This window comes from Oncorhynchus kisutch, linkage group LG1, assembly GCF_002021735.2.
Source record: "Oncorhynchus kisutch isolate 150728-3 linkage group LG1, Okis_V2, whole genome shotgun sequence".
Taxonomy (NCBI): Eukaryota; Metazoa; Chordata; class Actinopteri; order Salmoniformes; family Salmonidae; genus Oncorhynchus; species Oncorhynchus kisutch.
This window is the reverse complement of record NC_034174.2, coordinates 47,098,247-47,117,207: the sequence shown is the minus strand read 5'-3', so window position 1 is coordinate 47,117,207 and position 18,961 is coordinate 47,098,247. Positions and strand designations below refer to the sequence as shown.

The 18,961-nt window shown below is 45.8% G+C and overlaps 1 protein-coding gene across 3 annotated transcripts in view; it reads left to right on the top strand.

The window, feature by feature from the left end:
- erc2 (ELKS/RAB6-interacting/CAST family member 2) overlaps positions 1–17,398 on the top strand; it is a 67,461-nt gene extending 50,063 nt beyond the window's left edge. For 2 of the 3 annotated variants that reach the window (XM_031834913.1, XM_031834924.1), the window contains 9 exons: positions 4,771–5,012; positions 5,763–5,921; positions 9,513–9,524; positions 10,105–10,237; positions 10,474–10,634; positions 10,933–11,080; positions 11,511–12,182; positions 17,019–17,083; positions 17,197–17,398. In XM_031834913.1, coding sequence (XP_031690773.1) covers positions 4,771–5,012; positions 5,763–5,921; positions 9,513–9,524; positions 10,105–10,237; positions 10,474–10,634; positions 10,933–11,080; positions 11,511–12,182; positions 17,019–17,045 — 1,554 coding nt within the window. In that variant the 3' untranslated portion in view covers positions 17,046–17,083; positions 17,197–17,398. The remainder of the gene's footprint in view (positions 1–4,770; positions 5,013–5,762; positions 5,922–9,512; positions 9,525–10,104; positions 10,238–10,473; positions 10,635–10,932; positions 11,081–11,510; positions 12,183–17,018; positions 17,084–17,196) is intronic. The other variant, XM_031834935.1, reaches the window with a different exon arrangement.
- Positions 17,399–18,961: the final 1,563 nt, after the last annotated feature.

The following is an 18,961-nucleotide window of genomic DNA, read 5'->3' as shown; positions in this document are numbered from 1 at the left end:
CCTCTGACCCACTGTAATTGTGATACTGTGAATTATAAGTGAAATAATGTGTCTGTAAACAATTGTTGGAAAAATGACTTGTGTCATGCACGAAGTAGATGTCCTAACCGACTTGCCAAAACTATAGTTTGTTCACAAGAAATTTGAGGAGTGGTTGAAAAATGAATTTTAATTACTCAAACCTAAGTATATGTAAACTTCCGACTTCAACTGTATACTAAGACATTTGTGAAAATTCTATAGTAACATAGAGGGTGGAAAGCGACCATCATTCACTTTGATCTGGACTGTGTGTTTACATGCAGTTGCAACAGTGCAACTTTAGATCATTAAAACGCATTCGCCAAAAGACACAAAATACACCTGAATGGATTTCTGTAAATGCGTCAATACCACGGGAGTCAAGCAAATCAAATCAAATTGTATTAGTCACATGCGCCGAATACAACAGGTGTAGTAGACCTTACAGTGAAATGCTTACTTACAAGCACCTAACCAACAGTGCAGTTTCAAAAAAGACGGAAAGAATAAGAGATAAAAGTAACAAGTGATTAAAGAGCAGCAGCAAAAAGTAACAATATATACTGGGGGGTGCCGGTACAGAGTCAATGTGCGTGGGCACTGGTTAGTTGAGGTAGTATGTACATGTAGGTAGAGTTATTAAAGTTATTAAAGTGACATCAGAGAGTGGCAGTGGTGTGGAGGGGGGGGGGGGGGGGGATGCAAATAGTTTGGGTAGCCATTTGACTAGATGTTCAGGAGTTTTAGGGCTTGGAGGTAGAAGCTGTTTAGAAGCCTCTTGGACCTAGACTAGGCATTCCGGTACCGCTTGCCGTGCAGTAGCAGAGAGAACAGTCTATGACTAGGGTAGCTGGAGTCTTTGACAATTTTTAGGGCCTTCCTCTGACACCTCCCGGCGTAGAGGTCCGGGATGGCAGGAAGCTTGGCCCCAGTGATGTACTGGGCGGTTCACATTACCATCGGTAGTGCCTTGCGGTCGGAGGCCGAGCAGTTGCCATTACCAGGCAGTGATGCAACCAGTAGCAGTAGCAGAGAGAACAGTCTATGACTAGGGTAGCTGGAGTCTTTGACCATTTTTAGGGCCTTCCTCTGACACCTCCCGGCGTAGAGGTCCGGGATGGCAGGAAGCTTGGCCCCAGTGATGTACTGGGCGGTTCACATTACCATCGGTAGTGCCTTGCGGTCGGAGGCCGAGCAGTTGCCATTACCAGGCAGTGATGCAACCAGTAGCAGTAGCAGAGAGAACAGTCTATGACTAGGGTAGCTGGAGTCTTTGACAATTTTTAGGGCCTTCCTCTGACACCTCCCGGCGTAGACGTCCCGGATGGCAGGAAGCTTGGCCCCAGTGATGTACTGGGCGGTTCACATTACCCTCGGTAGTGCCTTGCGGACGGAGGCCGAGCAGTTGCCATTACCAGGCAGTTGCCATTCTACCAGCTGTAGAACCTTTTGAGGATCTGAGGACCCATGTCAAATCTTTTCAGTCTCCGGAGGGGGAATAGGTTTTGTCGTGTCCGCTTCACGACTGTCTTGGTGTGCTTGGACCATGTTAGTTTGTTGGTGATGTGGACACCAAGGAACTTGAAGCTCTCACAACCATTTAAAGGTAGTCTCTCTGTCCCTCAATTAGGCACATCAACAACAACAAGATCAACAACTAATGCTCGCCAGAGCAAGATGAGCTAAAATATAATGAAGTAGATAAACCCTCTCAAACTTTTTCAGCTAGTTGGCCGTCAAAATACCACTGAAAAATGATGGGGAACTATAGCCTACTCGTCCTTCTGCAGCTTCCCTGCCTGGCTAAAGTTGGCTAGCTTGCTAGCTATCTACTCCCAGACAGAAATGAGAGAACACCTCACTCTGACCATTTTACTCACCTCTAGCAGAGCTGGTTAGCTAGGCTGTTTACAATGTTATCTAGAGCATTCGTGACTACTTGTTTTGTCTACGTTTACTGACACCGGTCATATTCAGTGTGTATTGCGTAAATTCATCAGTTATTCTCTGCTCTGGCACACTCATACGAGAGTGCTCTGAAATCGGAGTAGATAGCCAGAGTGAATGTGCGAATTGCAAGAGATATGCAATCCGGATAACAGTCACTCAAATTCTTGCTAGCTAACCAAATGACACCTGCATCTCTAGCTTTGTATAGCCACTGAAAAATGATATGAGGGGAGCAAGTCAGACCCTCTCCTCCAATGACATGACATCCTCCTAGCAGCTAGCTAGCTATCTAGCTAATGTTAGACTGCGTGTTTTTAGCTTGCTACATAAATAGATACGCTAGCCTATTTACCAAGTTATGACTGACTTGTGATCAATTGCATTTGCTCGTTTGATTGTATTGACATTCCCAGCCTTAGTTACACGAATTTTTGTCCAAAATAGAGTAATTGAAACTGAAACCGTGCATCCCGAATGGAGGCAGCAAACAATTTACCAGGCCAGCTGTGATTTAAAAACTAATAGCAATATTTGTTGGACTACCAAGCTGTGTATTGGTGAATTATATGAATCATGCATTGAACAACAACTGTCTATTCTGCCAACAAGGCTTTAGTGTACGTCATTGGAATGTTGAGTCAAATAGAACCTATTTTTCAAAACCTCTTATAAAGTTGGTTTTGTAGCATAAATTGGGAATTTTATATTTTTTTTACTGATATTATGATTGTCTGTTTGTTTCATATCTGTAAAGTAGTTAAAAAGCTGTCAGTTCCACTTTAAACTTTGCATTTAACTTAGCATTTAGCTTACCATTTTTCTTAGCTAAGCATTGCTAGATGTCTGTATGACTATACAGTTTGGGCTAGTTTATTTTGTGTCTTGACAGTAGGCCTACTCTATTGTTGATGCTCGACCCTTGGTCTCTGTAAGAAGTAATTGTTTTGAGACCAGTGCAATGGTGGTATAATGTGATTTTCTTACAAATAGTCCAAGCAAAAAAAAGAGAGAATTGAAAGTTCTGAAAGTTATGGACAGTTTCTTCTTCTATCGTGTTCTCACATCCGTCATCATGACTTATAATTAATAGTAAGATACCAAGATATCCATCAGCTCTGTACAACTCTGTTTAAACAAACTTGGATTTAATAACTAACCAATGTTAGCGTAGCAATAGGCCGTGCATACTGTGTGTTCCAAACAGCACCCTTTCCCTATACTGCACTACCGTTGACCAGGGCCTATAGGGTAGTACACTGTAGGGAATAGGGTGCCATTTGGGATTCACTCTCAATTCTCATGTCAGTTACAGGTACGCGCCAAAACCCCACCCGCAGCTAAGAGCATTAGATTCCCCCAAACGATTAGTTCTGACCTTACTCCTCATGCTTGAAATATGTCACTTGCTGTCACTGCTGGATTGACCTGACTCTCTTCATGGGGAAAGCATTGCAAAGACTGTCTTCCCTGCCGCGTTGGACTTGCTTTGCATGCTGTGATTGGTCCTCCTGAGTATCGCATGCTTTGTTTTATCGTCACTGTTTGGCTCGCTTCACTGTCTACACGTTGATAAGTGGTCAATTCAATAGAGGCGTAATGTTGCCCTTCTAACGTTGGCAGTGGTTGAAGTGGCTTACTGTGGTGGCGTATGTTTGTCTGGATACAGTATGCTCTCTCGTTGCATTAGCTCTTGTGTTGGGTCTGTGGTGTGGCTCTGTGAATGTCAGCGTGGCCATATGATGTCTCAGAGGTGACGTCTACTTCTGATCTTGTTTTGTGTGTTTAGAAGAGGACTCGAGCTGTTCAATTTGTACTGTATGATGGTCAAAACCCTATCCTAGTTCAGTGACTTGGACACACCACAGGTGATACGGTGTGATTATCCGGAGGGATAAGAGAGGAGAGATGACAGTGATTATATCTAGCGATTATAACCAGGGCCTAAATTCCCAAAACATCCCAGAGTAGGAGCACATATCTGTGATCAGTTTAACCTTTGAGATCATAAGGAATAAGATCGTATAGACAGGTGAGGAGCCTAGATCAGCACTCCTACTCTGAGATGCTTTGTGTATACAGGCCCTAGTCCGTCCTGTACACGCAGGGCCTGTTTCCCCCAACCCAGATTAAGCTGACTCCTGGACTAAAAGTAGTTCACGCTAAATGTTGAATCTCCATTTGAAAGTGCTCTTTTGTCCAGGACTAGACTTATTCATCTGTGTATGGGAAACAGTCTGCTTTGGCTACTAAAAAGTTATTGTTATGAGGTCAGCGAGTCTATTAGGAGGCAAACTAATGACACTAATGACAGAATTGCGAATCTCAACTTTTCCATACCGCTTGTATTTCCTGTTAGCATTAGCATATAGTAACAGGCATAAGCAGCCTTCAGTTGTGATCACGGGACTGTTTAATGGAACAATTGACAGTCAGTCAGAGCTGATGAGCCAGTAGTGTTTCTGATGCCACCTGTTCGCTATGCTCTATTCAAATAGTACAGAGAGAGAGAGAGAGAGAGAGAGAGAGAGAGAGAGAGAGAGAGAGAGAGAGAGAGAGAGAGAGAGAGAGAGAGAGAGAGAGCGAAAGAAGAGAAGTGAGGAGAGGGAGAGGACACGAGTAGTTCATATAAGAAACTGACTGACTGTGGAGTTTGCCTGTTCTGTGTTCTCTCCCTTTTCTGTGTGTGTGTGTGTGTGTGTGTGTGTGAGTTCATACTTGTGTGCGTGCGTGTGTGTGTGTGTGTGTGTGTGTGTGTGTGTGTGTGTATGTGTCTGTCTCCCCACGGCTATGACCATGCAGAAGGCCCACGAGGTCCACGAGGTCCAACAGCAGCAGCAGATGGCGGGGCTGGGCTCCAGGGGGAACCCAGACTACGTGGAGCGGGAGCGGGAACAGCGGGTAAAGCTCCTGGAGAAGGAAGTGTCCTACTACAAGGAGGAGTCTGGCAAGGCCCAGGCGGAGGTGGAGAGGCTACTAACCATCCTCCGAGAGGTAGAGAGCGAGAAGAACGACAAGGACAAGAAGATCGCCGAGCTGGAGAGGTAATACCGTTGCTACGTTTTGTTTCTGTTCCTCTGTGTAAGTGAGCTTTCTATGTGCACGTGGTCTTGTGCAGTTGACGTAGTCGCTCATCCTGTTGTTGTTATTGTTGGTGTTGATGGTTTATTGGGTGTTACATCATCCTGTGAGTCTGTGACTGTGCTGCTCTGGTGTCCATCCATGCCCTCCTATGTTTTGCCCTGCCTGGGTTCTGTACTGGCCAATGGCGGCAACCTGCGTCCTACTTATAGTTCATAGAGCATTAATGAACCAAACATTTCATCTTTAGACTTTGGATTGGCCATTTTAGTAAGAACCCAAGTGGTCATGTAAAATACTGCAGAAAAGGGTCTGTTCTGACACTCAAGGTGGGTCAAACTGTAAATTATTGTCTCATGAGCACCCCCTGGCGGTGATACGGTGCCATTATATTCCGTGTGCCAAACTCATGATGTGACTGTTGGATTAATTAACAGTGTTTTTGTTCTTCTTTACCGTCTTTTCCCAAATCTTCCTCTTTTAAATGTTCCTTGTTCACGCCAACCTTTCCTTTTTCCTCTCTCCGTGTCTCCATGTCTTCTTTCCTGCTGCCCTTCACTCCTGGCAATCCACCTCCTCTCCCTTAAACATTTTCTCCACCTTTCTTTCTTTCTTCCTCTTCTTACAACTATCTCTCCCTCTTTTCTCTCTCTCTCTCTGTATCTACCCAACACTTTACTCTTCTCATCCTCCTCCTTCTACCCCTGGCCCAGCCCCCCTCACTCTGCCCCTGTTCCTCGCCCCGGCCTCGGCCCTGTCCCTCGCCACGGTCCCGGTGGCAGAGCCCCCCCTGACCCACTCCCCCCTGTGTCCTCCGCTGCCCCCGCTGCCCCCCAGCAGATAGGGGGAATGGTGTGGGATTTCCTGGGAAAGTGAGTGCTCTGCCCCTGGCACTTCAGCTCGGCTGCCCTCGTGGTTTACGTCTGCGACTGCGACTGCACCTGCATCTGGTCTCACCTGTCCGTATGTCTGTCTGTCCGGGTCTGCCTGCTGTCAGTCTGTACGACTGAGAGATCCACAGATCTTTATACCAACGCTATGGGCTCTCTGCTGCTCTCATCTGTTCATTTCTTTGGTTTGATTTGGAAGCCCATCAGCTCGTCCATGTTATGTAAAGATCACTTGATCTGTTTTGCAACTTTCATGGCAGAAGTTTTGCAAAATTCTGCATCTGTGTGTGTGTGTGGGGGGGGGGGGGGGGGGGGGGGGGGAGTGTGAGTGTGTGTGTGTGTGTCCCTGTGTGTGTGTGCGTGCATGCCTCGTGTGTGAGTGTGTGTTATGTTGCATGTGCATGTGTTTGTATCATTGTGTGCATGTCTTCAACCTGTTTCTCCACCCGTGTCTGTCTGCACACCCTTTATGATTCAGTAACTAAGGTGAGAATGGGAAATTGAAAAAAAGGAATGTTATACAGTGCCTCCTATAAATTATTCATACCCCTTGACTGGGTTACAGCTGGATTGTGAAATATTTGCCCATTATTCTTTTCAAAATTCTTCAAGCTCTGTCGAATTAGTTGTTGATCATTGCTAGACAGCCATTTTTCGGTCTTTCCATAGATTTTTTAGCAGATTTAAGTAAAAAATGTAACTCGGTCACTCAGCAACATTCAATAACTTCTTGGTAAGCAACTCCAGTGTAGATGTGGCCTTGTGTTTTAGTTATTGTCCTGCTGAAAGGTGAATTCCTCTCCCAGTATCTGGTGGAAAGCAGACTGAACCAGGTTTTCCTCTAAGATTTTGCCTGTGCTTAGCTCCATTCCGTTTCTTTTTTATCCTGAAACACTTCCCAGTCCTTAACACTTACAAGCATACCCATAACATGATGAAGCCACCACTATACTTGGAAATATGGAGAGTGGTACTCTGTAATGTATTGGATTTCCCCCAAACATAATACTCAGGACAAAAAGTGTATTGTTTTTCCACAGTTTTTGCATTATTACTTTAGAGCATTGTTGCAAATAGGATGCATGTTTGGGAATATTTGTATTTTGTACAGGATTCTTTCTTGCCGTTCCCATTCCTCTCCAGCAACTGAGTTAGGAAGGACGCCTGTATCTTTGTAGTGACTGGGTGTATTGATACACCATCCAAGGTGTAGTTAATATGTTCACCATGCTCAAAGGGAAATTCAATGTTTACTTTTTCTTATATTGAATGCTCAAATATAAAAAATGAGCTGGCGCACACCCAGAGAAAATTATTTTATGTAGAGGTGCTGACTAATGGCGGGTAAACTATAAGCTATAAAAAAATAAAGAGAGTCACACAGTCTATATATAAACTCCCAGTAATTGATTGAGTAAATCACCAATGTTTCGGCATCACTGTGCCTTCTTCAAGACATAGGAAAACCTCCCTGGTCTTTGTGGTTGAATTTTTGTTTGAAATTAAATGTTCGACTGAGGGACCTTACAGATAATTGTATGTGAGGGGTCCACAGATGAGGTTGTCATTCAAAAATCATGTTCAACACTATTATTGCACACAAAGTGAGTCCATGCAACTTATTGTGGCTTGTTGAGCACATTTGTACTCCTGAACTTATTTAGGCTTGCCATAACAATGGGGTTAATTCATTTGTGAAAATGTTGAAAAGCATAATTCCACTTTGACATGATGTTGTGTTTAGGCCAATGACAACAAAACGCCATTTAATCCATTTTAAATTCAGGCTGTAACACAACACAATTTGAAAAAGTCAAGGGGTGTGAATACTTTCTGACGGCACTGTGTATGACCAAACTAACTATATCACAAACGAATCAATCATCTGTAGTAGTACTGTATGAATGAACAGAAACATACAGTATATTGTACTAATAATGAACTTGCCCATATGTTCAAAAACACATTTAACAAATACAATTGTACATATACAAGCCATAATGATATCATATACTGTATATGTCTCATATATGTCAGTTTTGGCATATACAACATATGTATTCCTTTTCAATTATACATGCCCTGTTCCCATCCTTTAACATGAGTTCTCTCATTACAACAGAATACCATTATAGGATCTGTACTGTAGAAAATGCACATATTGTACATGTACCTTACACACACACACACACACACACACACACACACACACACCATTTTATGTGTTATTTTGTGTGTTGGCTGTTTGGTGTAGCTTGTGTACAGCAGGAAGGTCTTTAGAGTTGTGTCCTTCTCCTGCCATGAGCACGCTGCTTCCCCTGCTCATTCCAGCTCCCCATCTGCCCGCCTGCCCCCTCATCCTCCCCCACAACCAGCCTCACAATTTATACTTCAATACCTCCACCCTACTACTCACAGTGAAACCCATCCTCTCTAAACTGACTTCTCCCCTGCTCTCCCTTGGTCTCCCTGCCCACTCCCCTGCCCTGCCCGGCCCTGCCCTGCCCTCTCCCCTGCCCTGCCCGGCCCTGCCCTGCCCTCTCCCCTGCCCTGCCCGGCCCTGCCCGGCCCGGCCCTGCCCTGCCCACTCCCCTGCCCTGCCCGGCCCTCTCCCCTGCCCGGTCCTCCCCTGCCCACTCCCCTGCCCTGCCCTCTCCCCTGCCCTGCCCACTCCCCTGCCCACTCCCCTGCCCTGCCCTCTCCTCTCCCCTGCCCTGCCCACTCCCCTGCCCGGTCCTGCCCTGCCCTCTCCCCTGCCCTGCCCTCACCCCTGCCCTGCCCTGCCCTGCCCTCTCCCCTGCCCGGTCCTGCCCTGCCCTCTCCCCTGCCCAGCTTGCTGTGCCAGATGTAAAGGCTAGCTCTCAGCCTAGTAGCCTGGCCTGCATGACTAGAGCTGCAGTGCTCCAGGTCAACTGTGCCCTGCTCAATGAGTGAGCTGCTATAGTAGGTAGGGTCTGTATGTCCTCTATTGAACCCACACAGAGCCTGGTTTGTTTTGGTCCAGAGGGGTGTCAGTCAGTTGTTTGGACCCCTTTGTTTGTCTGGCTGCCATGGCTCCCTTGACTGGTTCCCTTGCTGCCTTGCCCACTTGGGCTCCTCTCCGCCTTGCTGTCTAGCTATACCAGCTCTCTTGTTCCCCTCCCTCCTCCTAGCCTACCCCCGCTCGCTCCCCCTCTCTCTAGCCCGGGTGGTGTCCTGACTGCATGCCCGGCCCGCACTCACAGGCTGTGCAGCCAGCAGCTAATACACAGGCAGGGTTCTAACCTGGCTGTCAGAGGAGAAGATGTATCCTGTGCATCCTGCATTAGCTTTGTCTGTCAGGCTGCTGTGTCCTTCAGTGACTGACTCTCATTGGTGCTTCTGATGATGATGATCTCCCCTGTCTGTCTCTGAATAGACTCTGTTGTCGGGTCCTCTGTTGTCATTCTTCTTTTCTGTTATGATTCTAACGTTTCTATGGTTTCTTTTACTCTCCTCCTCTTTTCCTCCTGTCTCCGGTGTGCGCTGCTGCTTCCTCTTGTCGTACCATCCCTCCTTCCTCCTCTTCCTCTTCTTCCTCTCCTCCACCTGCAGCCTAGCACCCAGGTAAGTAGCGAACCCCTTTTGGCATGCCCCCCCCACCCCCCACCAACACCCTAAACCTCCATTCCTCCACCTGAGAGGTGCAACTACCCCCCCCCCAATCTAACTCTTGCTGCCTAAACCTGTGAGTCATTTCTGAACATATTAACATGGACTTGTCTATGTCTCATCTGTGTCTCATTTATGTCTCCTGTATTATGTTTCCTGTACGTCTCCAGAATGTTTTTCATTGATTTTATATCAAAATGTCAGTGTAATTGGCAGTATGTCTAACCTGAGTTTCCTGTGGTATGTTGTGTCCGTCTCTATGTGTTTCTAATGAGTCTCACAGTCACCTTGTATTTAACATTTATATGTGTGTTATGCTGTTGGAGTTCTGTGTCTTGTTCATGTGTTATACTGTATCTACAGACAACGTGCAGAAGACAAAGTATTAGTAATGCCTCAAAAGTTGTTTCCCCAACACAAAGGGACATAATCGGGAACGATTGGTATCAGTTGTCCTGGTAGTGGTGCAGTATAAAGATGGGTAGTATGACTGTAGGGGGTTGAACTCTGACCTCCTCTGTGGTACTCCATCCAGGCAGGCCAAGGAGCAAGTTACTAAGAAGGGGGGTCCCAACCTCAAACTAGGCCCCCAAGGGGACAAGAAGCCTGGTCAGATAGTGGGGGATCCTCGAAAGGACAACACCATGGACTCAGGACAGCATGTAAAGGTGTGCTTATATATGTATAGTATGTGTGTGTGAGACAGAAAGAGAAAGATTTCTCATCATAGTTTAACATGGTAGTGCATGTAGAGGAGCGAAAGAAAGTAAGGGCATATAGAGAGAGGAGAAAGAGACAGACAGAGAGACAGACAGAGAGAGACAGAGAGCGAGACAGAGAGAGAGAGAGAGAGAGAGAGAGAGAGAGAGAGAGAGAGTAATCACATCCTCTGTTTGTGTATCAGCTAGAGGAGATGATGAACACCTTGGAGAGGACCAGACAGGAGCTGGACGCCACCAAACAGCGCCTCTCGTCTACCCAGCAGTCCCTGCAGGAGAGAGACGGTCACCTGACAAACATGAGGCAGGAGCGCAGGAAACAGTTGGAGGAGATCCTAGAAATGAAGTATGCCACAGGAAATCATACTGTACATTAGCAGAGCAATGAAAACTATTGATATTCTTGATATTCGTGTTATATTCATTTAGGGTTTTCAAGAGGTGCTATGGTCAAATCATTAATGTAGTACAATAATATAAAGCAGAACTTGCTTGGCCTTGTGAATGCTTTAAAGCCATCTCATGATCAATCTTTGGATGTGGAAAGAGGCATGTCTTGCCTCTCTCTCCCTTCCCCTCTCTCTGTATCTCTTGCTCTCCCTCTCGCTCTCTCTCACTCTCTCACTCTTCCTCTCTCTCCTCAGGCAACAGGCCCTGTTGGCAGCTATCAGTGAGAAGGACGCTAACATTGCTCTGCTAGAGCTGTCTGCCTCTGGGAAGAAGAAGACCCAGGAAGAGGTTTTGGCTCTGAAGAGGGAGAAGGACAGACTGATGCACCAACTCAAACAGCAGGTCAGGACTGAAGACACAACACAGGTGGACCTTGTATTCAACCTTTATTCAGGGTTGATGTCAATTCCATTTCAATTAAGTCAATTCAGTAAGTAAAATAAAAATTCCAATTCCCTTTCATTCTCATTAAATAGTATTTTAAATTTGAATTAGAATTTCAGTTATCTTCCTGAATTGACTGAATTTAAATGGAATTGACCCCAACCCTGCCTTTATGTATACAGGAGATCCAACATGTATATCTTGTAGGAAGGACTTGCTCACGATAGCAGCAGTGGTCCGTTTGAACCTTTATTTCAACTACTTAGTTGCTACTCTCTCTCTTCTAACTAGATACATTCCTTGTCATTAGGTTCTCATAATGACTAAGTCAGTGTTTGGTCTCTCGTGTTAAATTGTAGCACTGACATGTTTGTGTTTTGTTCCACAGACACAGAGCAGGATGAAGCTGATTGCTGACAACTATGAAGACGACCACTACCACCCCCATCCTCCTCACCACACCCAACCCCAGCAACCCCACCCAGGCCCCCAGGCTCAGCTCCCCCAGCCACAGTATCAGCACCCTCCTAACCCCCAGCAGCAGCAACAGCCTCCATACCCCCATGCCCCACACTCCCAGCACCCCCAGCCCCCACCCCAACAACACCCGCACCCCCAGCAGCCTCAACAGCAGTACCCCCCTCATCCACAGCAGCATCCACAGGGGCATCCCCAACAGCCTCCGCCTCAGCACCAACAACACCAACCACGGCCCCAGCACCCGCAACAAGCGCAGCACCCACACCCACAACAACAACACGCCCACCCAGGACAGCACCCCCATGGGCCTCCACCACAGCAGCAGCACCCACACCTACAACAGCACCCACAACAGCACCCACAACAGCATCCACAACAGCATCCACAGCAGCACCCCCACGGCCCCCCTCTGCAAGCCCCCCACCCCCAGCACCCACATCCCCAGCAGCACCCCCACCACCCTCCACACACTCCGCAACAGCACGGCGGGCACACCCGCCACCCGCCCCCACACCACCGCGGAGGACCAGGGCCTGCCAGAGGACCCCCCCATGCTGGCCATCGCCCCTCCCCCGACCAGGTCAGATCTCTCTCTGTTGTGTTTACAATCAGGGCCTGGAACTATCCTCTCTGTGGTGTGGTGGTCTAATAGCTAGAGTGTTGCATTGTGGGTCTAAATCTACACGGTGTCTCAAATGGCACCCTATACAGTAGTGAAGTACTTTTGTGCATTATTTCCCTACAACACATGGTATATCAGCACGGTAGAGTTCAATGGTTATAGTTCATTCTTACTTATACAACAGGTGGGTCTAATCCTGAATGCTGATTGGTTAAAAGCGCATTCCAGCCAGTGTCTATTGCACAATTTACCACAGGCAAAATCTAGGACGTTAAAATGCGTATTTACTTTGTTCCTTCTGACTGCGCAATCCAATATTTCATCAGGAATTGAAATTATAAACTTTATCTCCACTATAAAAAGCATTATCTCACGTTTTTTTAAACAAAAATTTAGTTTTCAATGGCTGAGATTTGTATAAACCTTACTCTTTCAATATTCAAATTAGATCTCCAACTGTTCCATAGTAATGAACATGTAGGGGTTGGGAGTCGGGACAAGAGAGAGAGGAAGGCAGTGTTTCTCAGCCAGTCAAAATCATGAATCAGCTGGCATCATTTTTATGGATATATCAAATCAAAGTTTATTTGTCACTTCCGCTGAATACAACAGGTGTAGACTTTACAGTGAAATGCTTACTTACTGTAACGGTTTTCTAGGTGTGGTGAAGGAGAGTTGGACCAAAACGCAGTGTGTAGATTGCGATCCATTTTTAATCAAACAAAAGTAAACACGAAATAACACAAACACTACAAAACAATAAACGTAATGTGAAAACCGAAACAGCCTATACTTGTTAACTAACACAGCGACAGGAACAAAGACACTAAGGACAGATAGGACAATCACCCACGACAAACTCAAAGAATATGGCTGCCTAAATATGGTTCCCAATCAGAGACAACGATAAGCACCTGCCTCTAATTGAGAACCACTCTAGACAGCCATAGACCTTGCTAGATAACCCACTACGCTACAATCCCAAAAACATACACACCAAAACCCCAAGACAAAACACACCACAATACAAAAACTCCATGCCACACCCTGGCCTGACCCAATACATGAAGAAAAACACAAAATACTTAGACCAGGGCGTGACACAGGCTCTAACCAATAGTGCAAAAAGGGTATTAGGTGAACAATAGGTAGGTAATGAAATAAAACAACAGTAAAAAGACAGGCTATAAAAGTAGCAAGGCTATATACAGACACCGGTTAGTCGGGCTGATTGAGGTAGTATGTACATGTAGATATGGTTAAAGTGACTATGCATATATGATAAACAGAGATTAGCAGTAGCATAAAAGAGGGGTTGGCGGGTGGTGGGTGGGACACAATGCAGATAGCCCAGTTAGCCAATGTGCGGGAGCACTGGTTGGTCGGCCCAATTGAGGTAGTATGTACATAAATGTATAGTTAAAGTGACTATGCATATATGATAATCAGAGTAGCAGCAGCGTAAAAAGAGGGGTTGGAAGGAGGCACACAATGCAAACAGTCCGGTTAGCCATTTGATTACCTGTTCAGGAGTCTTATGGCTTGGGGGTAAAAACTGCTGAGAAGCCTTTTTGTCCGAGACTTGGCACTCCGGTACCGCTTGACATGCAGTAGTAGAGAGAACAGTCTATGACTGGGGTGGCTGGGGTCTTTGACAATTTTTAGGGCCTTCCTCTGACACCGCCTGGTGTAGAGGTCCTGGATGGCAGGCAGCTTAGCCCCAGTGACGTACTGGGCGGTACTTAGCCCCAGTGATGTACTACCCTCTGTAGTGCCTTGCAGTCAGAGGCCGAGCAATTGCCGTACCAGGTAGTGATGCAACCAGTTCTCGATGTTGCAGCTGTGGAACCTTTTGAGGATCTCAGGACCCATGCCAAATCTTTTTAGTTTCCTGAGTGGGAATAGGCTTTCTTGTGCCCTCTTCACGACTGTCTTGGTGTGTTTGGACCATTCTAGTTTGTTGTTGATGTGGACACCAAGGAACTTGAAGCTCTCAACCTGCTCCACTACAGCCCTGTTGGTGAGAATGGGGGAGTGCTCGGTCCTCCTTTTCCTGTAGTCCATAATAATCTCTTTAGTCTTGGTTATGTTGAGAGATAGGTTGTTATTCTGGCACCACCCGGCCAGGTCTCTGACTTCCTCCCTATAGGCTGTCTCGTTGCTGTCGGTGATCAGGCCTACCACTGTTACCTGCAAACTTAATAATGGTGTTGGAGTCATACCTGGCAATGCAGTCGTGGGTGAACAGGGAGTACAGGATAGGACAGAGTACGCAACACTGGGGAGCTCCAGTGTTGAGGATCAGCGTGGCAGATGTATTGCTACCTACCCTCACCACCTGGGGGCGGCCCGTCAGTAAGTCCAGGATCCAGTTGCAGAGGGAGGTGTTTAGTCCCAGGATCCTTAGCTTAGTGATGAGCTTTGAGGACACTATGGTGTTGAATGCTGAGCTGTAGTCAATGAATAGCATTCTCACATAAGTGTTCCTTTTGTCCAGGTGGGTAAGGGCAGGGTCGAGTGTAATAGAGATTGCATCATCTTTGGATCTATTTGGGCGATATGCAAATTGGAGTGGGTCTAGGGTTTCTGGGATAATGGTGTTGTGAGCCATTAACAACCTTTCAAAGCATTTCATGGCTACGGACGTGAGTGCTACGGGTCTATAGTCATTTAGGCAGGTTGCCTTTGTGTTCTTGGGCACAGGGACTATGGTGGTCTGCTTGAAACATGTTGGTATTACAGACTTAATCAGGGACATGTTGAAGATGTCAGTGAAGACACCTGCCAGTTGGTCAGCACATGCCCGGAGCACACGTCCTGTTAATCCGTCTGGCCCCGCAGCCTTGTGTATGTTGACCTGTTTAAAGGTCTTACTCACGTCGGCTACGGAGAGCGTGATCACACAGTCGTCCAGAACAGCTGATGCTCTCATGCATGCCTCAGTGTTGCTTGCCTCGAAGTGAGCATAGAAGTGATTTAGCTCATCTGCTAGGCTTGTGTCACTGGGCAGCTCGCGGCTGTGCTTCCCTTTGTAGTCTGTAATAGTTTGCAAGCCCTGCCACATAAGACGAGCGTCGGAGCCGGTGTAGTATGATTCAATCTTAGCCCTGTATTGAAGCTTTGCCTGTTTGATGGTTCGTCGCAGGGCATAGCAGGATTTCTTGTAAGCTTCTGGGTTAGAGTCCCGCACCTTGAAAGCGGCAGCTCTTCCCTTTAGCTCAGCGCGAATGTTGCCTGTAATCCATGGCTTCTGGTTGGGGTATGTTCTGTCACTGTGGGGACGACGTCCTCAATGCACTTATTGTTAAAGCCAGTGACTGATGTGGTGTACTCCTCAATGCCATCGGAAGAATCCCGGAACATGTTCCAGTCGGTGATAGCAAAGTAGTCCTGTAGTTTAGCATCTGCTTCATCTGATCACTTTTTTATAGACCAATATATACAAAGAAATGTGAAATGAAAAAAGGTAAAACGAAGTACAGCTAGTTTGCAATCTTTCCAGCTTATTGTGTTAGCTGTGTTATTGGCTAACTCTTCAGAACAATAGTATCCTAACGAGAGAGCATATTTTCTATGCTAGGCGAAATTATGATTCATTAGCTCATTGTTATGGATGTATCCAAATAAATATCACCTTAAAACATCTTCAACAAATGCAGCAACTGTTGTTATTCTGTCTGCACTGTTTGATGTGACTGTAAGTTAGCCGTAGATGTCTAACTAACAATTAAGGGACAAGAACGTTACCAGCCAGTATGGCAATGGAACATTTAGAATGAAAGACTGGGTCATATCCATATATATAGAACAAAAAGACTGAATGACTTGGTCGTGTCTCTGGCAATAGAACGAACGGCCAGCCGGCTGGGATAGCAACCTTAGATTTGTTTCGGGACTATATCTTGTGGAAGGATGAAATAGTATGAATAAATTAATCAGAATTACTTTTTTATCAAAACATGTCAATCATAATTTGAATATGTTGGTAACATTGGTCTTGGGCCTAACAACACCCATGCCAATATATCCTTCAAACACCGGCTTCTCGGGCGTTAGCACTTAAATGTTATACGTTTGAAAACATTATTGACATTGTGGAATTTGATTTTCATGATACCAAGCATGGATTTATGGTTTGGTTAGCTAAACTAGCAAGGCTGTTTGTTTGGTTATCAAGGCAACTACTGTATCTATCTAGTAAACTTGTTAACTACTTCATTTGAATGTTTCTAGTGGCAAATGGGTTACTGCATATCCTTGGACATCCTGCAATAATTTTCTGTTTAGACAGTTCTTATTCATGGTAATTCACCCTTACGAAAAATATATTGCAGTCAAAGAGCAGTATAACTGCAGTACACTACAGTATAACTGCAGTTAGTGTGCAGTATAACTGCAGTTAGAGTGCTGTATAAATGCAGTATGCTGCAAATACTCCGTCCAAAATAACATTTTTTTTATTGCAGTAATTTTGCAGTTTAACTGCATTTACAGCGCAATATAACTGCTGTTCAACTGCAGTTATTCTGCAATTGCTGAGTCCAAAATACCACAGTCGACTGCAGTTACTGCGCTTTTACTGCAGTTTTAAGCTGTTATCATTTTTTGTACGGATCACTACGGAGCTATAGCCGGTGCGTTGAGGAACACACATTCCACGCCATTCATTATTTTCCATAGAATGCATATCCCCTCGTTGACTAATACATAACCTTTGACTTATACTAACTTCTTTCTACTCTCTTCACTTCCTGCTGACCTTCTCTGCCGGCCATATAACACTGTCACCGATAGGATGACGAGGAGGGCATTTGGGCGTAATCGTGTCCATGACAACCAAAGCTCTGACGTTCGGAGGGGTGAGATGTTTTGAAAGAACTTCCTGCCTTTTCTGTGTTATGAGTGTGCTGTGGTAAAAACATGTTTTGCTGACTGATAAGTAACTCTCCCTCCCTCCCCCTCTCGTTTGTAGATGATTCAGTTACTATTGGAGGAGCACAGCCATTCCATGATGCTGAAATACATTGACTACCTACCAACCTTTTGTTACCACCATACAATCCACACTTCAATGGGGCCTTTATTTTATTTTCTACTGAGGATGAGGATACAGAGGAGGAGGAGGAAGAGGAGGGATGAAGCAGGTGGGAGGGCCAGATGAGGAGACTGATAGTTGAGGTACAACCCAGTTCTAGATTCAGACCAACTTAATGTGGAGAGTCCTCTTTAAGGTTGCAAAATTCCTAGGTTTTTGAGAAATGCTTATTCTTTCCTGATTCCAGGAATGTTCCAATCAGGATACATTTATAGATGTAGAATAAAGCACTGTGAGTTACTGGTTAGTGTTCAGTCGACGATCACTGTAAGTGGACAGTAACGACCGTAGTGCTGACTGTACTATTGTGTGTGTTTTTACAGGTGACTGAAGAGCCATCATGTGAAGAGGGGAAGCTACAACTCTAAAAGAGTGACTCTGGGGAGGAGGCGACTTCCAGCAGATACATAGGTGTTGTGAAGTTAGACTGGGTTGGACAGACTGGGTCCCACTCAGACAGACAGACAGATATCTGAGCTGTCTGGTCTCAGCTCCGTGGTTCTGCTCACACAGCCAAACTCACACAACCACTTCTGGTATAGTTGTCAAGATGCTCAGCTCACCTGTCTGTCACCTGACACCCCTACAGAGCCCCACCCACTCTCATAAGACTAGCTGCACTCTTCACCCACCTGGCTAAGATCTAACGACTGGCTCTGCCCTGTTTACATGAGGTGCGTTCAGTTCAATTGAACATTTGCTACGTTGCAGAACGGTTTGTACTGAACAAAACGTTTCCCCAAAACATTCTTGTACGTTCTTGAACAGACTTCTAGGTACGTTTCCTCCCGTTTGGGTGGGTGTGGCTTGAAGCAATGAGTGACGTATTTAAAGGGCAGTGGCCATGCTGACAGCAGTCATTCAGTACAGCACTGTTTCTGTTCAATGGAATGTTCCAGAACGTAAAAATGTGCTGAACCCAGTCATGGCTTGCTCCCCCGTTCTCACCAACCTGCATCTAATTGGTCCACTCTCCTGTCTCCGCCTGCTTTGTTTACCTGAGATTTTCACCTGATTAGTTCCTCTGTATCAACAGTCCTTTCTCTGATTGGTTCACCTGACTGGCTCCACCCTGTTTACCTGATTTTCCCCACCCTGCTGACCCCCGGCTGGCTATGATTGGCTCCCCTGCCTGGCAGGCTCCACCCTACTGACAGTCAAACACACCAGCTTCACAGTGCTTCTTTTACTATGTTGTGTTTTGTTGTTTTCTCTTTATCAGAGATGGCCTGCTCTCTTTCCACATATTTAATGAAGTGCCATACAGTTACAGCTTTAGTTCACATTTACATTAACAGCTAACCTACTTCAGAGGAAGTTCCTTTACTGTATGTCTAAAAGTGATGTTGTGCTACTTATTATTCTTTTTTTTTTTTTTATCTGTTGAGTGTGTTTCATTTGCAGTGCTAGACCATGGCTATGAGTGCTTTGTGCAAAGTGAATCAGAACAAGGAAGAGCTCTTATCTGAATAAAACAGCCACTAGAGCTCTAATCTGACCAATGGGCAGCCACGGTCCTTGCCTCGACTACTGAAGGTTTCCTTGTGCCGTTAATGTGCAGTCTGGCATGGCCTTATGGGCAGGGCCCTGTCCTGGGGGTGTCGCAGGGACTTTGGGCTTAGGGCTGCCATCTGTGTATCTC